This window comes from Miniopterus schreibersii, assembly GCF_964146895.1.
Source record: "Miniopterus schreibersii genome assembly, chromosome: 2".
NCBI lineage: Eukaryota > Metazoa > Chordata > Mammalia > Chiroptera > Miniopteridae > Miniopterus > Miniopterus schreibersii.
In genome coordinates, this window is record NC_138102.1 from 128,568,591 (window position 1) to 128,586,823 (window position 18,233).

The 18,233-nt window shown below is 39.2% G+C and overlaps 1 protein-coding gene across 4 annotated transcripts in view; it reads right to left on the reverse strand.

Annotated features, from left to right (window-relative positions):
- The window catches only part of CPSF6 (cleavage and polyadenylation specific factor 6), a 30,430-nt gene extending 13,077 nt beyond the window's left edge, over positions 1 to 17,353 (reverse strand). The window contains exons 1-7 of one of the 4 annotated variants that reach the window (XM_081129742.1): positions 17,220 to 17,353; positions 8,777 to 8,986; positions 6,501 to 6,604; positions 2,708 to 2,853; positions 1,623 to 1,796; positions 1,384 to 1,494; positions 442 to 946 (exon numbers count right to left, since the gene is read on the reverse strand). In XM_081129742.1, coding sequence (XP_080985868.1) covers positions 442 to 946; positions 1,384 to 1,494; positions 1,623 to 1,796; positions 2,708 to 2,853; positions 6,501 to 6,604; positions 8,777 to 8,986; positions 17,220 to 17,279 — 1,310 coding nt within the window. In that variant the 5' untranslated portion in view covers positions 17,280 to 17,353. The remainder of the gene's footprint in view (positions 1 to 441; positions 947 to 1,383; positions 1,495 to 1,622; positions 1,797 to 2,707; positions 2,854 to 6,500; positions 6,605 to 8,776; positions 8,987 to 17,219) is intronic. The other 3 variants (XM_081129743.1, XM_081129744.1, XM_081129745.1) reach the window with 3 other exon arrangements.
- Between the last annotated feature and the right edge of the window lie 880 nt (positions 17,354 to 18,233).

Below are 18,233 nucleotides of genomic sequence, written 5' to 3' on the forward strand. Positions count from 1 at the left end.
CACAGACTCAATTCCTGGTCAGGACACACACCCAGGTTGCAGGCTCAAACTCCAGTATGGGGTATACAGGAGGCAGCCAACTGATGCGATTGATGTTTCTCTCTTATCAATGTTTCCCCATAGCTCTCTCCCTCTCCCTCTCTCTCCAAAACACTCAAGAAAAAACATACTTTTAAAAAACATATGGAGGAAATGAATCCCCAGTGAGTTAGTGACTTGCCCTAAATCACATGGCTATGTAAGTGGCAGAGGTGGAGTATTCTCAACCCTGTTCTGTATCTTTTTACCATACCATACTGCCTCTTCTAATAAGAGAATATAGCACAGAAAATTAAATATCTGGGGAAAAGGCCGTAATTTTTTAAAAACCTCAGTGATGGAGTATACAGTATCTTTTACCAAACTTACAAAGTTTACATTCAAAGATACATACTAACTTACCTTCCAGGAGGACCATAGTCACCCCTATCATATGGCGGAGGTCGGCCATATGGATCTGTTGGTGGTGGACCCCGACTATCTGATGTAGGCATGCCGCTGTTAGTTGGTGGAGGAAAGAAAGCCGGGTTCACATGTGGAGCTGGCGGTGGAGCACCTGGAGGTGGTCCAGGAAGATGCGGAGGAGGAGCAAGTGTAAGGGGTGGCCCAAGAGGACCAGGTGGGCGAGGTGGAAAGGGGCCTGGAGGTGGAGGTGGTCCCTGTTGTGGAGGTGGTGGACCAGGAGGGGGGCCGTAGCCAGGAACTGGAGGTGGAGGACCAGGAGGCAGCGGACCCAAAGGAGGCTGCCCAAAAGGTTGTCCAGGAAAAAGAACTGGCGGTGGAGGGCGATCTCCTCGATTAGGAGGCCCAGCTAAAGGAGGAGGCAGAACCTGACCAGGAGGTGGAGGACCTGGTGGACCAGGTGGGCCTGGAGGACCTAAGGGTGGACGTGGTGGAGTCTGTCCAGCTACAGAATAAAGGGGAGAGAGAGAAAAAACAACAACACTTCAATAATGTATTTTAACCTTTCTGCCAACATTATACTTTTAAAGCATAACTCAGAGCAAGATTCTTTCTCTTTAAATAAAACCCACATAGTAAATGCTACACTAACTACAAAGGTAAAGTATATCCTTACAAATTTAACTTCCTCAATTTATGCTTAAGAAAAATTATTGAAATAAAAACTTTACTAAAGACAACAATGCTTAGCGATAGTTTCCATCTTTCAGCATACACACATTTCTTACAGTGAAATCACCCACCTTATATTCTACTCTGATGCCAAGCTAGAAAGTGAAACAAGGAAAAATTGTCTTGAAAGAATTTTTTAAGAGGTAAGAAAATAAGACGGATGTAAATATTCTATATATAAGTCAAGCAAGTTTGGAGAAAAATAAAGACCTTTTAGGCCAAAAATGGGTATTTCCTCTATGCTGTGCCCCATATGCCATGGAATCCTAGTTTCCAGGAACAAAGGCCGAGTTCCTTTAACAAGATGCTTGATCAAATTTCCTGGATTCCAAAAATAGCATAACAAGGAGAGTAAGTCACATCAATAATGCATTACTTGAAAAGAGAGAAAAGGAAAAGAGGTATTAGATAGACACATTTTATCCATGGTAATTTAAGAAAAATTTTACCTGGAAACGGTGGGGGTGGCCCTCCTGGTCCTGCTGGCCCAGGAAATCTGTCCCCACCAGGAACAGCCCCTGGAAAACGGCCCCGTCCTCTACCACCTTGTGGAAATGCTGCACGTGAACTGCCTCCTGGAGGACCAGCTTTACCTTCCCCAGACATTTGTCCTGATTGTGTAGCTGCAAATATCCAAATACTCATAAATAGCATTTATTAAAATAGTTCTCCGAAACGTAACCATTGTTATTAGAAACAACCATATTTCAAAGTTCATTTATACTATATACTAATTTGCAGATATGCCTTGGGACCATCCAAACTACTTGAGAAGTATTCATTAGGAAAACATTCACATCTATCTAAGTTCTTTTGAAGTCTCAAAATATCCAGGCATAAATGTATTTCCAATGAATAGATTATAAGTTACTTTCAAAATACAGTATTCTCTGCAGCAGCCAAGACCAAAATTCTCCAACAGAAAGATTAATTTCATTAAGCACAAACCCTTTAAATTTTGTAACAGTCTTTAGTTACTTAAGCCTTAAGTGCTAAAACATTAAAAAAACACCAACCACTTGAATTTCTGTCAATTACATGATCATCCACTTTATCTCTTTAAGCGATAGCATTCATAGTGGGCAATGGCAAATCTTTTCTACAGTCACTTTACCAAGTGGTGAAAGGTCTTGGTGCCAAGCAGAAATCAACGAATATTTTCTGGTTATCAGTGGTTTCTCCACCACCATAACACACATCCACATAAGTTTCCTTCAATCTAAGGATTAGAATGTAGTTTCTTCCTTTCTCTAGGATGGGAATGACAGGACAAGAATGGCAGGGCTACAGAACTTGCACACTGTTGAATAATATTGGGTTTGTGACACCTAGAGAAAAATGGGAGTAGGTTTCCAGCACATAGGACCACAGTCATAACCAGTAATTAAATCAAATGTAAAGCATGGACTTTCTAAAATGGATTCTCCAACAAACTAAATATTAAAATGACTTTTCTAGTATAATATCTAATAAATGCTAGCAACACTGATTAAAATACACATCTTTTAATAAAAGCCTCAGAGGAATTGCTTACTTTTCCTGGACTGCATTTCAAATTGACTCAGGAACTGTTTATTGCATGGAGTTACAACAGGATTCTGACCATGAAGTTCTCTTTTAGGCAACAGATCCATTAACTTTTTTGAGGATGCTTCAGATCCAACACCAACAAGAGCAAACCTAAAAGTTGTTTAAAGGGGTGAGGATAGAAAGTGAGGAGAGGTTAATGTTACTATTATTAAAAAGGAAATAAAAGGAAATAGCCTGAATTCAATTTTATCTAAGAAAACATTTCTTAAATTAAAACTATGTAAGTTGATACTTTCATCTTTAACTTTTTAAAAAAATATATCTTTATTGATTTCAGAGAGAGGAAAGGAGAGGGAGAGACAGAAACAGCAATGATGAGAGAGTCACTGATCGGCTGCCTTCCGCACGCCCCCAACTGGGGATCAAGCTCGCAACCTGGGCACGTGCCCCAAACAGGAATCGAACCCCGATTGCCTGGATCCCAGGTCGGCACTCAACTGCTGAGCCACGCCCAGCCGGGCTCACCTTTAACTTTTTAAATAACATACCATACAACTCACTCATTTAGTGTGCAGTTCAGTGGTTTTTAGTACATTCACAATTTCACAGCCATCACAATTTTAGAACATTTCACCACACCAAAATAAAACCTTATACCCATTAGCTGTCACTTCATTTTCTCTCATCCCCCAACCCTAAGCAACCACTAATCCCCTTTCTGAATCTATGGATTTGTCTATTTTGGACATTTCATATAAATGGAATCATACAATATGTAGTCCTTTGTGACTGGTTTCTTTCACTTAGCATCATGTTTTCAAGGTTTATGCATGTTGTAGCATGTATCTGTACTTAATTTCTTTTTATGGCTGAATAATATTCTATCATATGGATATAACACATTTAAAAAATCCATTCATTGATGGACAATTGTTTCCACTTTTGGTTATTATGAATAATGCTACGATGAAAAGATGCTCAACATCATCAACCATCAGGGAAATGTAAATCGAAACCACAGTGAGATGCCATTTCACACCCACTACGGAAGCTTTAATAAAAAGACAACAGGTATTGGTGAGGATGAGGAGAAACTGAAACCCTCATACACTGCTGATGGGAATGTAATGTGGCAGAGCCCCTTTGACAATCTAACAATTCCTCAAAAAGTTAAATATAGAGCCAACACATAATCCAGTAATTCCACACCTAGGTGTATATATATATATACCCAACAGAATTGAAAATATTATGTTCATACAAAGCTGGTATATGAATATTCATAGGGGCATTATTCATAATTAGCAAAAGTAGAAAGAACCCCAATGTCCATCAAATGATGGGTAAAATAAAAAAGGGGGTACATCCATATAATGAAATATGTGGCCATAAAAAGAATTAAGTACTGATACATGCTACAACATGGATGAACCTTGAAAACATTATGCTAAATAAGTGACATGGGGCCATTTATTATTGTATGATTCCATTTATATGGAATGTTCGAATAAGGCAGTCCGTACAGACAGATTGCTAATGGGTATGAGATTTCTTCTAGGGGTGATGAAATGTTCTGGAATGAGATACAAATAGTTGAACTACTTTGTAAATATACGAAAAAAACCACTGAACGCTTTTAAAGGGTGAATTTTATGGTATCTGAATTATATCACAATTAAGAAAAATACATTTAAAATGAAAAAATGATTAATAATTTTGCACAGCTATAGTATATTCTAGGTGATCAGAAGGACTTTTAGGAGCTTAGAACTCCTTTCTCCCTAATGTTCAAAATGATTGTTAGCTAGAGCCCTCATTCTGGTCAACAAAAAAATTCTGCAGCTTTGAGGCAAGATTAAATTTAGGAACAGTTTAATGAACTCATTAATTTAACAAATATTTATTGAGCAACACACCACCTTCTACCTGCCAGGCAACATCCTAAGGCTAGGGATACAATAGTGAACAAAACAAAATCCCTGCTTTCATGGAGTTTATAATGTAGTGGGAGACAGGGCAATACACAAACAAAAATACACTAGTAACAGAAAAAATAAATTTTGTACAAGATGGTCAGGGATGGAACTTTTTTTTTTTTAAACCAAGACTCAAACTCCATTTTCTTTCTTTCTTTATTTATTTTAAATATATCTTTATTGATTTCAGAGAGAGGAAGGGAGAGGGAGAGACAGAGATAGAAACATCAATGATGAGAGTCATTGATCGAGCCCGCAACCCGGGCATGTGCCTTGACCGGGAATCGAACCCCGATCGCCTGGATCCTAGGTCGATGCTCAACCACTGAGCCACGCCCGGCCGGGCAGGGATGGAACTCTTAAACAGAGTCCTGAATGAAGTGAGATCCATGTGAATATCTGGGGGGAAAAATAAACCAAAAGAGGAAACATCTAGAATAAAGGTCCTAAGAAAGAATATATTTCATGCCCAGCCAGGCTTGGCTCAGCGGTTGGGCGTTGGCCTAGGATCCAGGAAATCGCGGTTCGATTCCCGGTCAGGGCACATGCCTGGTTGCTGGCTCTTGCTGGCTCGTTCCCTAGTTGGGGGCATGCAGGAAGCAGCCGATCAATGACTCTCTCATCATGGATGTTTCTGTCTGTCTGTCTGTCTCTCTCTGTCTCTCTCTCCCCCTTCCTCTCTCTGAAATCAATGAAGATATATTAAAAAAAAAAAAAAGAATATGTTTCAGAAACAACGAAGATACTAATGTGGCTGAAACAGGGTAAGGAAGCAAAGAGTGGTAGGAGATAATGTCAGAGAGGTGGTGGAGAAACATCACATAGTGTGTGTACGCCATAGTGAAGATTCTGGCTTTTACTCTGAGTGAGAGAGAAACCATTAGAAAATTCCGAGCAGATGAATATTGATGTCACTTTTTTTCAACTTCTACTATGTGTAGTATAGACTTTAGGAGAATAAGATGAAAGCAGGAACACCAAGTAGGAGGCTACTGCATACGTTCAGAAGACAGTTTTATATAAAATGATTCCTGCTATAACACAGTTATAAAAGGCAAAGACTGGAAACAACCCAAATAACCAAAACTAAGAATGGTAAAATACCTACAGTAACATATAAAGTATAATGGAAAGAATTAAGACATTAGAGAGAACGTGTATTTACTGATAAATACTTGTTTTACTCCTTGTATCAAACACATTATAAAACATATGAATTGTAATCCTGGGTTTTTTTTGCAATAAAAATATGAAGTACTTGTCCAACATCACAAAATAAATGGAGGAGCTCAGATTCAAAGTCTTACTTAGCAACCACTGAAAAAACTTGAAAGTATATTCACTAAAATGTTAAAAGTGATCCTCTATGGATAGTTAGATTGTGGCTTTTTATTTTTTACTTCTGAATATCCTTTATAATGTTCCTATAATGACCTTATCGCATTTGTATAGTTTAACAGTTTAAAAAAATAAAGCAAAACCTCCATGTTACATTACTGTCCTGTTGCCCTGTTCCCCCACCCTTTAATCACAGGGATAGTATCGTTTCTTCAAACTGTCATCTCAATAATCCTTTCAACCGTAGATGGAGAAAACTCAGGAAAATTAAAGAACAAACATAATCTCTACACTTCCAGCTTCACTAATTTTAGTGAGCTAGATCACAACACAAATGGAGTACAAATCTTTGCCCAAGAACCTCCTGCCAATGTGGATAATATAGCACCCTACACACGCAAATAGTAAGCATTAACTTGAAGAAAACTTACCCCAAAACCGTAATCACTAGCTACTAACTTATATTACGGAAAAAAATCTTACCCCTTTGATTGGCCATTTGCCCGATTTTCAAAAAATTTTATCTCCAAAATATCATTTACTCCCAAAGAATGAACTGCTTCAGTTAAGTCTTCATCTGTTGTCCACTGCAAGACATTTCCCCCTCATTAACCATCAAAACATATTGAAGATTTTTACTGTTTCAATTCAGTTTTTAAGGGTAAACAGAATAAACAAGAGAAAAGTAATGCTTAGTGGAAATCTAAGGGCAGTTACTGCAAGCCAGTCCCCGATTTTTAAATAGAACAAAAGTACCTAAGGGCAAAATGCATTCCTTGATAATTTTCAGAAATTAGAAGATACAAACCTTTAGAGATAGGACAGGTTTTTTGTTGTTTTTTTAACTCTGAAAAAGTTTCTGGTCTCTTCCAACTTTAAACTGCAAAGATTTTACATTTTCAATAAAACCAGTATCACTTGTCACTTCTCCTCAAAGGCAATCATTTGGGGAAATAAATTCCTTTTTTTTTTTAAATGTAAGATGCAAAAAAACAAAAAATAAAAAAACACCACCAAAACTAACATGTATTAAGTACCTATCACATACTTTATATCAAATATTTAACTCTTAAAACAATCTTACAAGTCTTATTATTATTCCCATTTCACATAAGATGCAAGAGAGAGGTTAAAGAGCTTGTCCAACATCACAAAATTAATAAATGGAGGAGCTCAGATTCAAAGTTTTACTTAGCAACCACTCTCCATAACTGCACTGCTACTGTCTCCAATATTATAAAACTTCTCAGACTGGGTGGTAGAAGATTGGTCAATTAAGTTTTTTTAAATGTAAACATTGTAAAATAAAATGCTATTAAAGAAATGGAAGAGTGACACGGTTTTTAATTTTTTTATTTATTAAGTTTATTGGGGTGAGACTGTTAACAAAATTATATAGGTTTCAAGTGTACAGTTCTATAATACATCACCTGCATACTGCAGTGACTTTCAAACTTTTTCATCTCATGGCACAAATACAATACTAAAATTGTGTGACACACCAAAAAATGGTTTTTGCCAATCTGACAAAAAAAATAAAGGTATAATTTTGATTCATTCAGACCAGATGGCTATTGCTGTGTTGGCTGTTGTCATTTTTTTCTTTGACAATCTAAGGGAAAAGAGGTCAGTGCACCTGACTAAATAGTTAGGTACTGTATATTTTAAAAATTCTTGCCGCACACCAGTGTGCCTCTTGCAGCACACTGGCTGAAAATCACTGGTATATTTTATTATGTGTTCACCATCCAAAGTCAAGTCTCCTTCTGAGAAGTGACAAGTTTTGATTTCTAGACAATTTTTAAACTTTCCAGTATATAAAATACAAGTTTCTAAAGTAGAGATATAAAAATTCTATAGGACTGCTTTGGTATTTATAATGTAATACTAATAAAATTATAAATAGCTACATTAAACATTCAGTTAATGAAACTCCTAACCACTAATTTTATAGTCCCATAAACTCAAATTAAGATACAATGTATATCTAGCAGTATTTCCATAAATCAGATTAAAAATTTAAGAGCAGAAATTAGCATGCTCTCCTTCCTGTGAGCATGCGGGGCACCTTTCCCTTCCCTCTCTTCTTCATCCACAGGCTGCATATCCTAAACTGTAAGGGACTCACAAGACTTGCAAGCAAGGGAGCAAAGGGCAGTGGCAGCTCCTCCAGGGCAAACCCCCTGAACCTGTCCCCAAGGCCCCTTTTCTCTGACTTCTCATTGAACCAAAGCAGCCCCACCTAGACTCTCTCCTGTTGCTTCTTCTATCCTAAGCCTTTCCTTGTTTCACTGTCCCCAGCTTCAATATATGTACTCAAAATCCAAAGAGAGACAGAGAGAGAGAGAGAGCAGAAATTAAACTCAACAAGTCTGTAACATGAATTAGATAATGAAACTTTAAAGCCAAGAGTCACTGTCTCTTTCTCTCCTACAGTTCTGAATTCTGGCTTGAGACCTTATGTGGGCACTTTTTCTTTGTAAAATTAAGATAGCTGAAGTCTAGGAGTAGGTAAAAAGAATAACTGATTTGAAGACAAAAGAACTGAACTATATTTAATTGGAATCTCTACCAAAATAAGTTCAATGACTACAAAATTCAAAATTAGAAGATGTGGAAATTATGATGTTTTAAAGGTACTTTTATTGCCCTACTCATTGCATAAGCAAGTACATAGAACAACCAATCTAGTTAACTTCAAAGTTAACTACTGGAATAGTTTAAAATCCATTACCAATTCATATGGCAACTTTACTTACCCACGTTAGATTTCCAATGTATAACGCAATTCTCTTTCCAGTATATGTATAGACAACATTTGGTGCTGCTCCTTTACCCACATCATCACCAACGGTTGGTGGGAGAGTATCCATGTAATCCCGGTCTTCTGGGGCATCTCCATTATTTGCGGATGGAGAGATGACATCATCATACAAATCTATCTGATCATGCCCACCATATTCAGCTTCCTAGATACAGAAATAGTGCTCTAAATTATACAACACTCAGACTACTACACTAAAGAGATTTGAATACAAATTCATTCAACTATCTGTTTTTAATGTCTAGTAGAAGATCAAAAAAGGCCCAAAGATATCATCAAAAATCTTCTCTCACTTTATGCCACACACGTAATTTTAAACAAAAAATTTATTGATTGATGAAAGAGAAATACAGAGAAACACTGATTTGTTGTTCCACTTATTTATGCATTCATTGGTTGTGCCCTGACCGGGGATCAAACCCACAACCTTCGACATCATTTTAACCAACTGAACTACCCAGCCAGGGCCACATGTGTATTCTTAAACAGTGCCTATAAAGTAAATGTCTATACAATGAATGCTATTTTCCCACTATTTATTATAACATAGAAAATAATGTTCCTCTGGGAAAAGAATGGCATGGAAACATAATAACGTAATAATGTAAAACTTTCCTTGGAAGTAAAATACTCTTAAAGAGAAAGTAATAATACATGAATAAAAATAGATGAGCTTTAAAAAAACTGACACAAAAACATCCAAAAAATCAGAAACATTACAAATCTTTACTATTTTACTGAAGAAAAACACAAGTATTATTTTCTATGGTATTCAGGATCTTTTTTTCACAGCCCTGTAAAAATCTATTCGTTTTGGGGAAAAATCATGTTGAGTTAAGCTATAGGAAAGGAATGATGAAAAGTGTGTAAATAATTCCAAAGTTATAACAAATGAACAAGGGAAAGATAAACAATAAATAAAATACAAGTAAAACTATACAAATTAGTGTCTAGCAATAGTTTTATTATTCTCAGTCAACGAAGAGTTAATGCTTACCTGACTTCTTAGATTATCTAGTCAATTAGCAAGAGAAAAAGGACATGAACAAGGATCTAGGAAAGTTCTGCCACTGTCACCAGCAGAATTAAAGCAATGCTAGTGGATGTCACTTACATGCCTAAATAAGCAAGGAAGAGGAAAACAAAAAAGAAACAGATATGTAAAGACAAGAAAAATGAAAAAGGAGGGTTCAATTTGTAAATAAGCACCCCCCCCCAAAATGAAGTACAGGCATTGGCAGAACACAACACCATTTAAAATTGCCTTTGGTAACCATTACTGGGCCACACAGGCTTAACAAGGGGCTATCAAAGGAAAACCTATTTTCATCTTTCTCCCTTTCCACCACTAAGTACCTAAAATCAACGTGAAGTATTTTATTCTTACGATGCAGAATTCAGGGTGGGGCAAAAGGAGGTTTACAGTTGTGAGTAAACAAAAGGGTTTATTCTCATATTATTATTGTATTATTTTCCATACAAACAACTGTAAACCTATTTTTGCCCCACTCTGTATTTGTGAAAAGAGGCAATCAGTTACAAAACAACAAACTTGGAGCTCAGACATCACTCATATCCTCTCCCATTAATACAATTTATTAAGGATGAATTGTTATACAAATGGCACATTAAGAGGAGAGCAAATACTTTTAGAGACGATTACATGGATAGAGAATGACCTAGAGATAGAATTAGTAATATGATTGTAAACAGAGTAATATAGGCCCCATGGGAACATAGCTATTGCTCTGTTGTTCAGAAGGAAACCAGAGTAAAACTTTTTTTAAAAGAGAAAAAAAAAACCTAGACAGGGAAATACCATTTCTATACATAGCCAAAGGAACCTGAAATTTATAAAGTCGTCTTCAAGTAATCTTCTGCATAACAGAATTAACCAATTTACCAATTATTATATCAGAATCTTTACATAGCAATTTTGTTATGAGGTAGAATGTAAGACATTTAATAAGGGGCCAAAAATCTCAAGGTAGGTCAGAAAACAAAGCCATCTTTAGCAATGGGCAGAAATCAAGACCACAAGTCAGTGAATAATGCCATAAATTGTTTGTACAGCAACACCAAAATAATCTTTCAGAACTGAGTTTTGTTAAACAAAGTAACATGCTCAAATTGCAGTGACAGAAAAAAAGAGGGTAAGTTTTGTTATGAAGTTTCAATGTAGCTGAAGCTTCACGTGACAGGGTTGCAGCAGTGGTTCCATATACTTGAGATACTAAAAAGCTTCCCACAAGAGGGAGTGGGGACTTTAAACTCTCTTGCAATCCGATTCTATACCTCAAATAGAATTATTATTATTATTACTATTATACAAAGGGAGTTGTGTTTCCTCAGCAGAGACTATAATCACAATATATGGCCTGAGGGAGAGTAGAAAAGAATGCAAAGGTTATTAATAGCAGGACTAAAATAAAAGTATTTAAATTTATGCTTTCACCAAACATGTTAACACATTATTTGATTTTTCATTGGTTGTAAATCCAGGAAAACGTTAACATAAATAGACAACACCTTACAAGCATAGCTGCAGCTACACTAACCTGGTAAATCACAATCACTTACTCTTTTTGTCCGTCCATGAATTCCTACGTTGACACCAACCAATTTTCCAGATATGACTACCAATATTTAGGATCTGCCACTCTGTCTGGCTGGACTGCTTCCAATTGGTTGAAGTGTGATGCTAATTGAGACCGTGGTCCTGGGGTTTGATCTCCATGTGGACTAAGTTAGCTTCATTCTGTTCCAAGGCCACAGCCTGTACTTCTAGCCCCAACAGTACACATTTGGATGTGGTGAAAAAATATTAATGAATCTAAATACATCTGCTGCCATTACCAAAATTCAACTCAAAGCACATACTCTTTTGTAGTATCAGTAATCCTCCCTTTCAGCTTCAACATATCACACCTATCCTTCACATAAAAAATAATAATAATACAGAACATATCCTACTTTTTGTTCCCATTTTAAAAAGAGGGGAAACAAGCATATTCTGAAATTATGCAAAATGTGTATCATAGGTCATATATTAAAGTGTTCTGAAAGACTACTGAACAAAAAAATGCCTTCTACTTTGTCAAAGAGAAATGGTCAACAATATCAGATTCTACTATGCAGTCTTTTCAATTATCTTCAGAAAATTTTAATAGCATTCAAAACCAAGAAAATATCAGCATTACCCCTCTAATTATTTTAGATACCAAATACTGCCCAGTCTTAACTACTTTTCATAGTAGCTTATCACCAATAGAGCTGCACATTATATCTAACTTCCAATAATTAACAGCTCTTAGAGTTTGTTTTAAAAATCCACTAAGTAATTTTTTTTCATTCCCTACATTCTAAATCACTACAATCATTCTAAAGACTAGTTATTTTCTCAAGATTTTACACTTCAAGATTATGTTCTACATGATACACTAGTAGTTGTTGCCAAGTCAGAGAAAACCATTAAAAATAACTTAGATAGTAAAGCAACCAAAATTTTATTAGTTCCTTTTTAAAGCAATGTTCTCAAGCATTTTTCCATTATCACCATCCCCCTCCCTCCAAAGTTATTTTTAAACATATTTTCCCTAATCACCTCCCATAAAATTTTAATATCACAGATATACGGTATATACTGAATACCACCATCAGATGATCATGGTATAGCTGTACTATTCTCTTCATTCTCCCTGATAGGCCCAACACTGCCTTTGGTCCTAAAATTGCAGCAATATCATTCCTGCGTTATAATACTACCAGTAATGGCACAGCAAAGGCCACTTGTTTCAATGCCCCTCTATTTAAAAATAAACAAATAAAAGGAATTTAATAGTCATTTCCATTTAGAGAAATATAAGCAGGGGAAAGTTACATTTTGCATTTATAAAATGTATTCTATACCAAGGAAGAAAAATACTAGCACACAAGCTCCAATATCAGATAATCAAATCTAATACGTACTTATCTTTTTAGAAAATACATCATTTTCTGAAACTTTGTCTAATTATATTCTGAATAGATATTAAAATTAGTTCATAATTCCTGTAAAAAGCTCAACTAATGGTAAGGAAGCCAACTTGTTACTAAAAACATGCCACATAAACCACAAAGTGGACAATTTATAGGCAGCTGAATGGACCACACTCATAAATAATAAAATTGAATGAGAAAAGCTCTAGCTCCCCTAAACACTTCTACCCAAGTTTCTAAATCAACCTCTACCTACTTCATTCTCAACCTTACAGTCCTATCTTAGAGGGTTTTCTATTAAATATAAATTATCAGAAATAAGGTTTCACTGATATTTGTCTAATAAACCCATTTTCCAAAACTGGCTAAACAAATGGCTAAATTATATATATTATGATTAAATGTAAAGTATAATGACTCATGAAATAAAGGCAAGATGACTTATGCGGGTGTCTAGGTCCATAACTTCTAAATGAATTTTTTCCTGGCCACTACCCACATACATTCTCATTTTAAAGTTGGGTGGTCAGATTACTAAAGCAGCACTGTTATCAGAACTAAATTCTACATTAAGAGCTTTTGATCCCAAAACAAGCAAAATACACACTACTTCAATGCATCCAGTATCAGTTTTCATGAAGTTCATAGTATTATTGGCATTCCTCTTCTCTGCCAACAAAAATTCTACAGATACAGGTACACATAAAAGAGTGGATTCTACAATACACAATCTCTCGGTGTTACAATTAGGTATGTAGGTACCTCTCACCAACACTACAGTGCACTATATCTAAACTTTGTATTCCTCCTTGTTGGCATAAAATAGAAACTCAATACATGTATTTTGAACAACTGAGTTTTAAAAATTTTTATTGACTTTAGTAAAAATAAAAATCTGTGATTATTAAATACTAGGTTAGTAACACTATATCTGAGTACAAATCCCAGTTCAAATTGAAGTGATACACACCAAAGGCTAAAACAAAACCGCTTTCTTCTCAACTCCAAATTCAAGCAATGTAGAGGTTTGGAAGTAATTCAAATTCTCCTTCCACTGGAGCAACTGTTCTCGATTTGGTTACATCCAAAGACCTTCAATTTAAGAACTAAAGAGTATGCATAAATAGCCCAGTCCCTTGTGCCTTCTCCCCTTCAACTTTATTCTCTATTCTAAAATTCTTCTGAAGAAAAGAACTCTACTATAGTTTCATTAACTTATTCTTACCCCATCTCCAAACTGAAGTTTCTTCTAAGACAGACGAACATCTCACACACTTTTTCAAATGTGCTTTCCCAAAATACACACATGAAAAAAATGCTTCATAAAAGTATGACTATTTAAATAGAAGAAATGGAAAATACATACACTATGGAGAATCCCAAAGTATACAAATTCAATGAAAACTGCAGCTCACATTAAAGAACAAAGTTTTTTTGTTTTTTTAAATATATCTTTATTGATTTCAGCGAGAGAGAGATAGAAACATCAATGATGAGAGTCATTGATCAGCTGCCTCCTGCAAGCCCCCCACTAGGGATTGAGCCAGCAACCAGGGCATGTGCCCTGACCCAGAATGGAACAGAGATCTGGATCACAGGTCTATGCTCAACTGCTGAGCCACACCAACTGGGCAAGAACAAAGATTTTTAAATGTTTACAGCAGTTTAGTAGCTAAAACACTAGTCAAGACTGGCTATACTTAGTAAAACACTACTCAACTACAGCAAATTATCATAGTTTACTATAGCAACCAACGCAAGTAACGGCACCAGCTAATGTAGTGCAAAATAAATAAATGAGTAGTAATTTTGTAGTTACCGCTAATTCTGATAAAATTTCAGAAAAAAAAAGTCAATACTAACATTTAAAAAAAAACAGAATGAACCTTGAAAACTAACTATCCTTTGTGGCTGCTATTTAACCCCATTAATCTATTCAAAAGTATAAATATTTTACTGGTAAAATTATGCAACCATGTGTGAGATAAAATGCTGTAGGTAAACAAAAAGTTACATTTTAGAAAGAACCCTATAAAGTAGTTCCTCATCAGGGCCACAAAATTTTAATCTCTTTATGTCCTGCTCAGTCAGCACTAGTTATAGCAGAGATAAACAAGTATCACTCCATCCAGCTATGCGAATTAGAGAAATGCCCATAATCAAATTAAGACTGTGAAAGCCTAAAATATATTTCAAAAGAGGTCCTGAAGCTCAACTTCTAAAATTGCACCCCAATTCTTTGTTTATTGTGTGTAGAAAAGCAAAGCAAAATATATATTCCTGTAAGAAAAGCTAATAAAGGCAGTCTTAAACACTTAATTGTTCCTTCACTTGTAGGTATGGCCCCCTTTTGGATGAAATGTTATACTCAATTGATAAAGGGGGGGGGGGGAATTCCTGGAGGTCTTTATCTAATGACCTTAAAAACATTAGATCTGACTGTGCAGCACTCAAGATAATTTTCTAATCTGTCACTGACACAACTAAGGCATCATATATTCAAAATGTAAGCACAATAAAAAGAATAAGTATTTTAAAACTTAACGTTTGATTACAATGGATTACATTTAAGTCTACTCAGTTGTAATGGAGTAGGAAACATTTAAAGCTAACTGAAAATTTTTTTCTTTTCTAATATTGGCCCCAGCAGCACAAAGTCATTCCTGAAAAATAGAATGGTAAGGATTTCTAGCTTTCCCAATTAAAAAAAAAATCTTGAGCTAGTCACACATAAGATCCCTAATGGAGGGAGGAAAAAAACTGAACACATTAACCAGTAGAATTTTACTGTTTCTCATACAGACCTGGGAAATATAAAAATAAAGCTTTTAGATGCACTGCAGTTAGGCACAACTAGACTTTTAAAAATGTGTTACTACAGCGCTCTCCCCATCCCGGGAGCATAGCCCGTGACTTTCCCTTCCCCCTCTTCTTCCCTTTCAGGCCTGCATCTCCTAAACTCTAAGGGATCCCACCCACCAGACTAGCAACCAAGGGATAGCGGCAGCTCGTCCAGGGCTAACCCCCGGACCCTCTCTCCAAGGCCCCCTTTTCTCTGACTTCTCAGTGAGGCAAAGCAGCCCAAGCCGCCCGCCTAGGCTCTCTCCTGTTGCTTCTTCTTTCTTCTATTTTAAGCCCTCCCTTGTTTCACGGTCCCCATCTCTAACAAACGTACTCTCAAAAATCAACAAAAAATAAAAAGTAAATAAGAATATGTTACTACATAAAAGGCAGTAAAGACGTGAACAGCAGGCTTAAAGCTTAAACAGCACTACTCTAGTAACGAACGAGATACCTTTTGCAGGGATGCTCAGCATCAGGCATCATCACAAGTCGGCGGCCAGTTCTAGGCCAACTGTGGCCTGTGAGATACCGGGAAAACCTAGCTTTCTCACTTTCTCCCTTTCAAAACATAAAAGTAGATCCCTCAGAGGACATTTTGCTTTTGAAAAACGGGTCATATCTACAACCCTTTATTTTTAAACGATATCCTAAGAATTTAGGGCGAACGTTCTTTATTTTAATCACTCTTATTTCTTGGTGAGCTACCATCTTTTTTGTTCCATCCAATCACCCTGCTTCCAAGTCTCCCTTTTGGCCCAGACCACCTATCTTACCAGGAATTTTCATCAAAAAGGCCAAGAACTGATGGGCCTCCAAGGCACCGCAAGCCCTCGACCACCGAGGCACGGCCGGCGCGCCGACTTTTAACACGATCCATGGGTCCAAAAGTCAAAGGACTTGTTGCAAACGCGCCCACACCTAAGCCGCGGTCAGGAAGTGTGAGGAGAGGAGGAGGAAAGCGCCACGCCGAAACCTGTAGCAAACGCGGGGACAGCCCAGGAAACCCGGCGCGCGGGATACAAAGGGCGGTGAATGCGGCCTTCCATGAGGCGACCGTGCGCCGACAGGGAGACAAAATGGAGCGAAGAGAGAAATCGGAGCCCGAGCGGCTCGGCGGGGGAAAGAGGCGGCGAACGGCGCGCGCCTCGCCGGGCTTCCCCCTCGACCCGCGACAGGGGAGGGGGCGCGGCGGCGGCCCGCTCTCCCCGCCGCACACACGCGGCCCCTGTCCGGGCCTAGCGCGGCGGGAAGCGCCCGCTGGCCGCCGCCAACAAAGGGGAGCGAGGCGGCGGCGAGGGAGGAGCCAGAGACGGCAGCACTGAGGCCCGCGTCCGCGCCTCGGGCCCCGCGGGGGGCCGCACCGCCCAGGGCCCGCGAAACGACGCGGTAGAACGAGGGGCCAGGGGGGCGCCGCGCCGCGGTCGGGTAGCACGGCCCACGGCGGCAAAGGAGCGCGGTCTGCAGCGGCGCCGCCTCGCAGCCCGCAGCGGGCCCCAGTTAGCGTCTGGGCCGCAGCGCCGCCCTCTTCGGCGGCGTGGGCCCGGGCCCTCCCGTACCTGGTTGAACTCTTCGCCCACATCCGCGTAAATGTCTATGTGGTCCACACCGTCCGCCATCTTCCTCGGCCTCGGCCGCCGCCGCCGCCTCCTGCAGGTCCGCCCGCAGCGGCAGCAGCAGCCGATCTAGCGGCGGGGGCGGGGCACGTTGCGTCACTTCCGAGGCACGGCAGGGATGAGGCGGGGGCAGCTGGGGCCGCGGGGGCGGAGATCGCCTCAGCGGCCGCGCCGCCGGGCGGGCTGAGAGGAAAGCTGCGCCTCTGAGGGCGGAGGCGGTTTCTTTTGTGTGCCTGACCTAGGCCTGGGGTGGTGGGGGGCGTCCCGGCGGTTTTCAGAGCTTGCGTTTCCTCGTTGCCCCTGGCGCACTCAGACGTTCTGTGATATTTTAGTCTCACAGTTTTCCTTACATTTCTCACAGTCAGGGCTTCGGGAAAGGCGGGAGTTACGTGTCCACGGTTAGATGCCCAGCGCACCCCGGGACTCTGCAAGCGCCGTGAGAGCGGGAGCGATGGCTCGGCCCTGCGGCTGCGCTCAGAGACGGGCAGCGTTTCAGGCGCCTCGTAAACGCTAGGTACCCGCTGACCGTTATCTTGAGTTTATTTGCGTGCTACTTAGGTTATTTGCATTCTGTTTATGTGCCCAGCTCCAACTCCCGCCGTCGTCGCCTTTCATCTCCGCTTCCCCAGTTCGTTGCCCTTCATGTTTCCCCCTCCCTAGACCTGCGGTTGGTTTTCCTCGGAGTAGCTCAGCCGCCTCCAGCTTGAACGCAGCCATCCTAGAGCCCACCCAGCGCGGCGGGGGCACCTTGAGGCGAGGGGCTTCCCCCGTAGAATCACCGAACGCCCCTTCCCACTGGGGGGGGGGTGAGAGGCGGGGGGGGGGGGTAACACGGCAAAAGGTGTTATTAGGCCCAAACATCTCAATTTACCGATGAGGGGGCGGAGGCCTGATAGAATTGAAGGACTTTAACCGGAGTCACGTGGTCAATAAAGAAAAAGCTGTTACCACCATTAC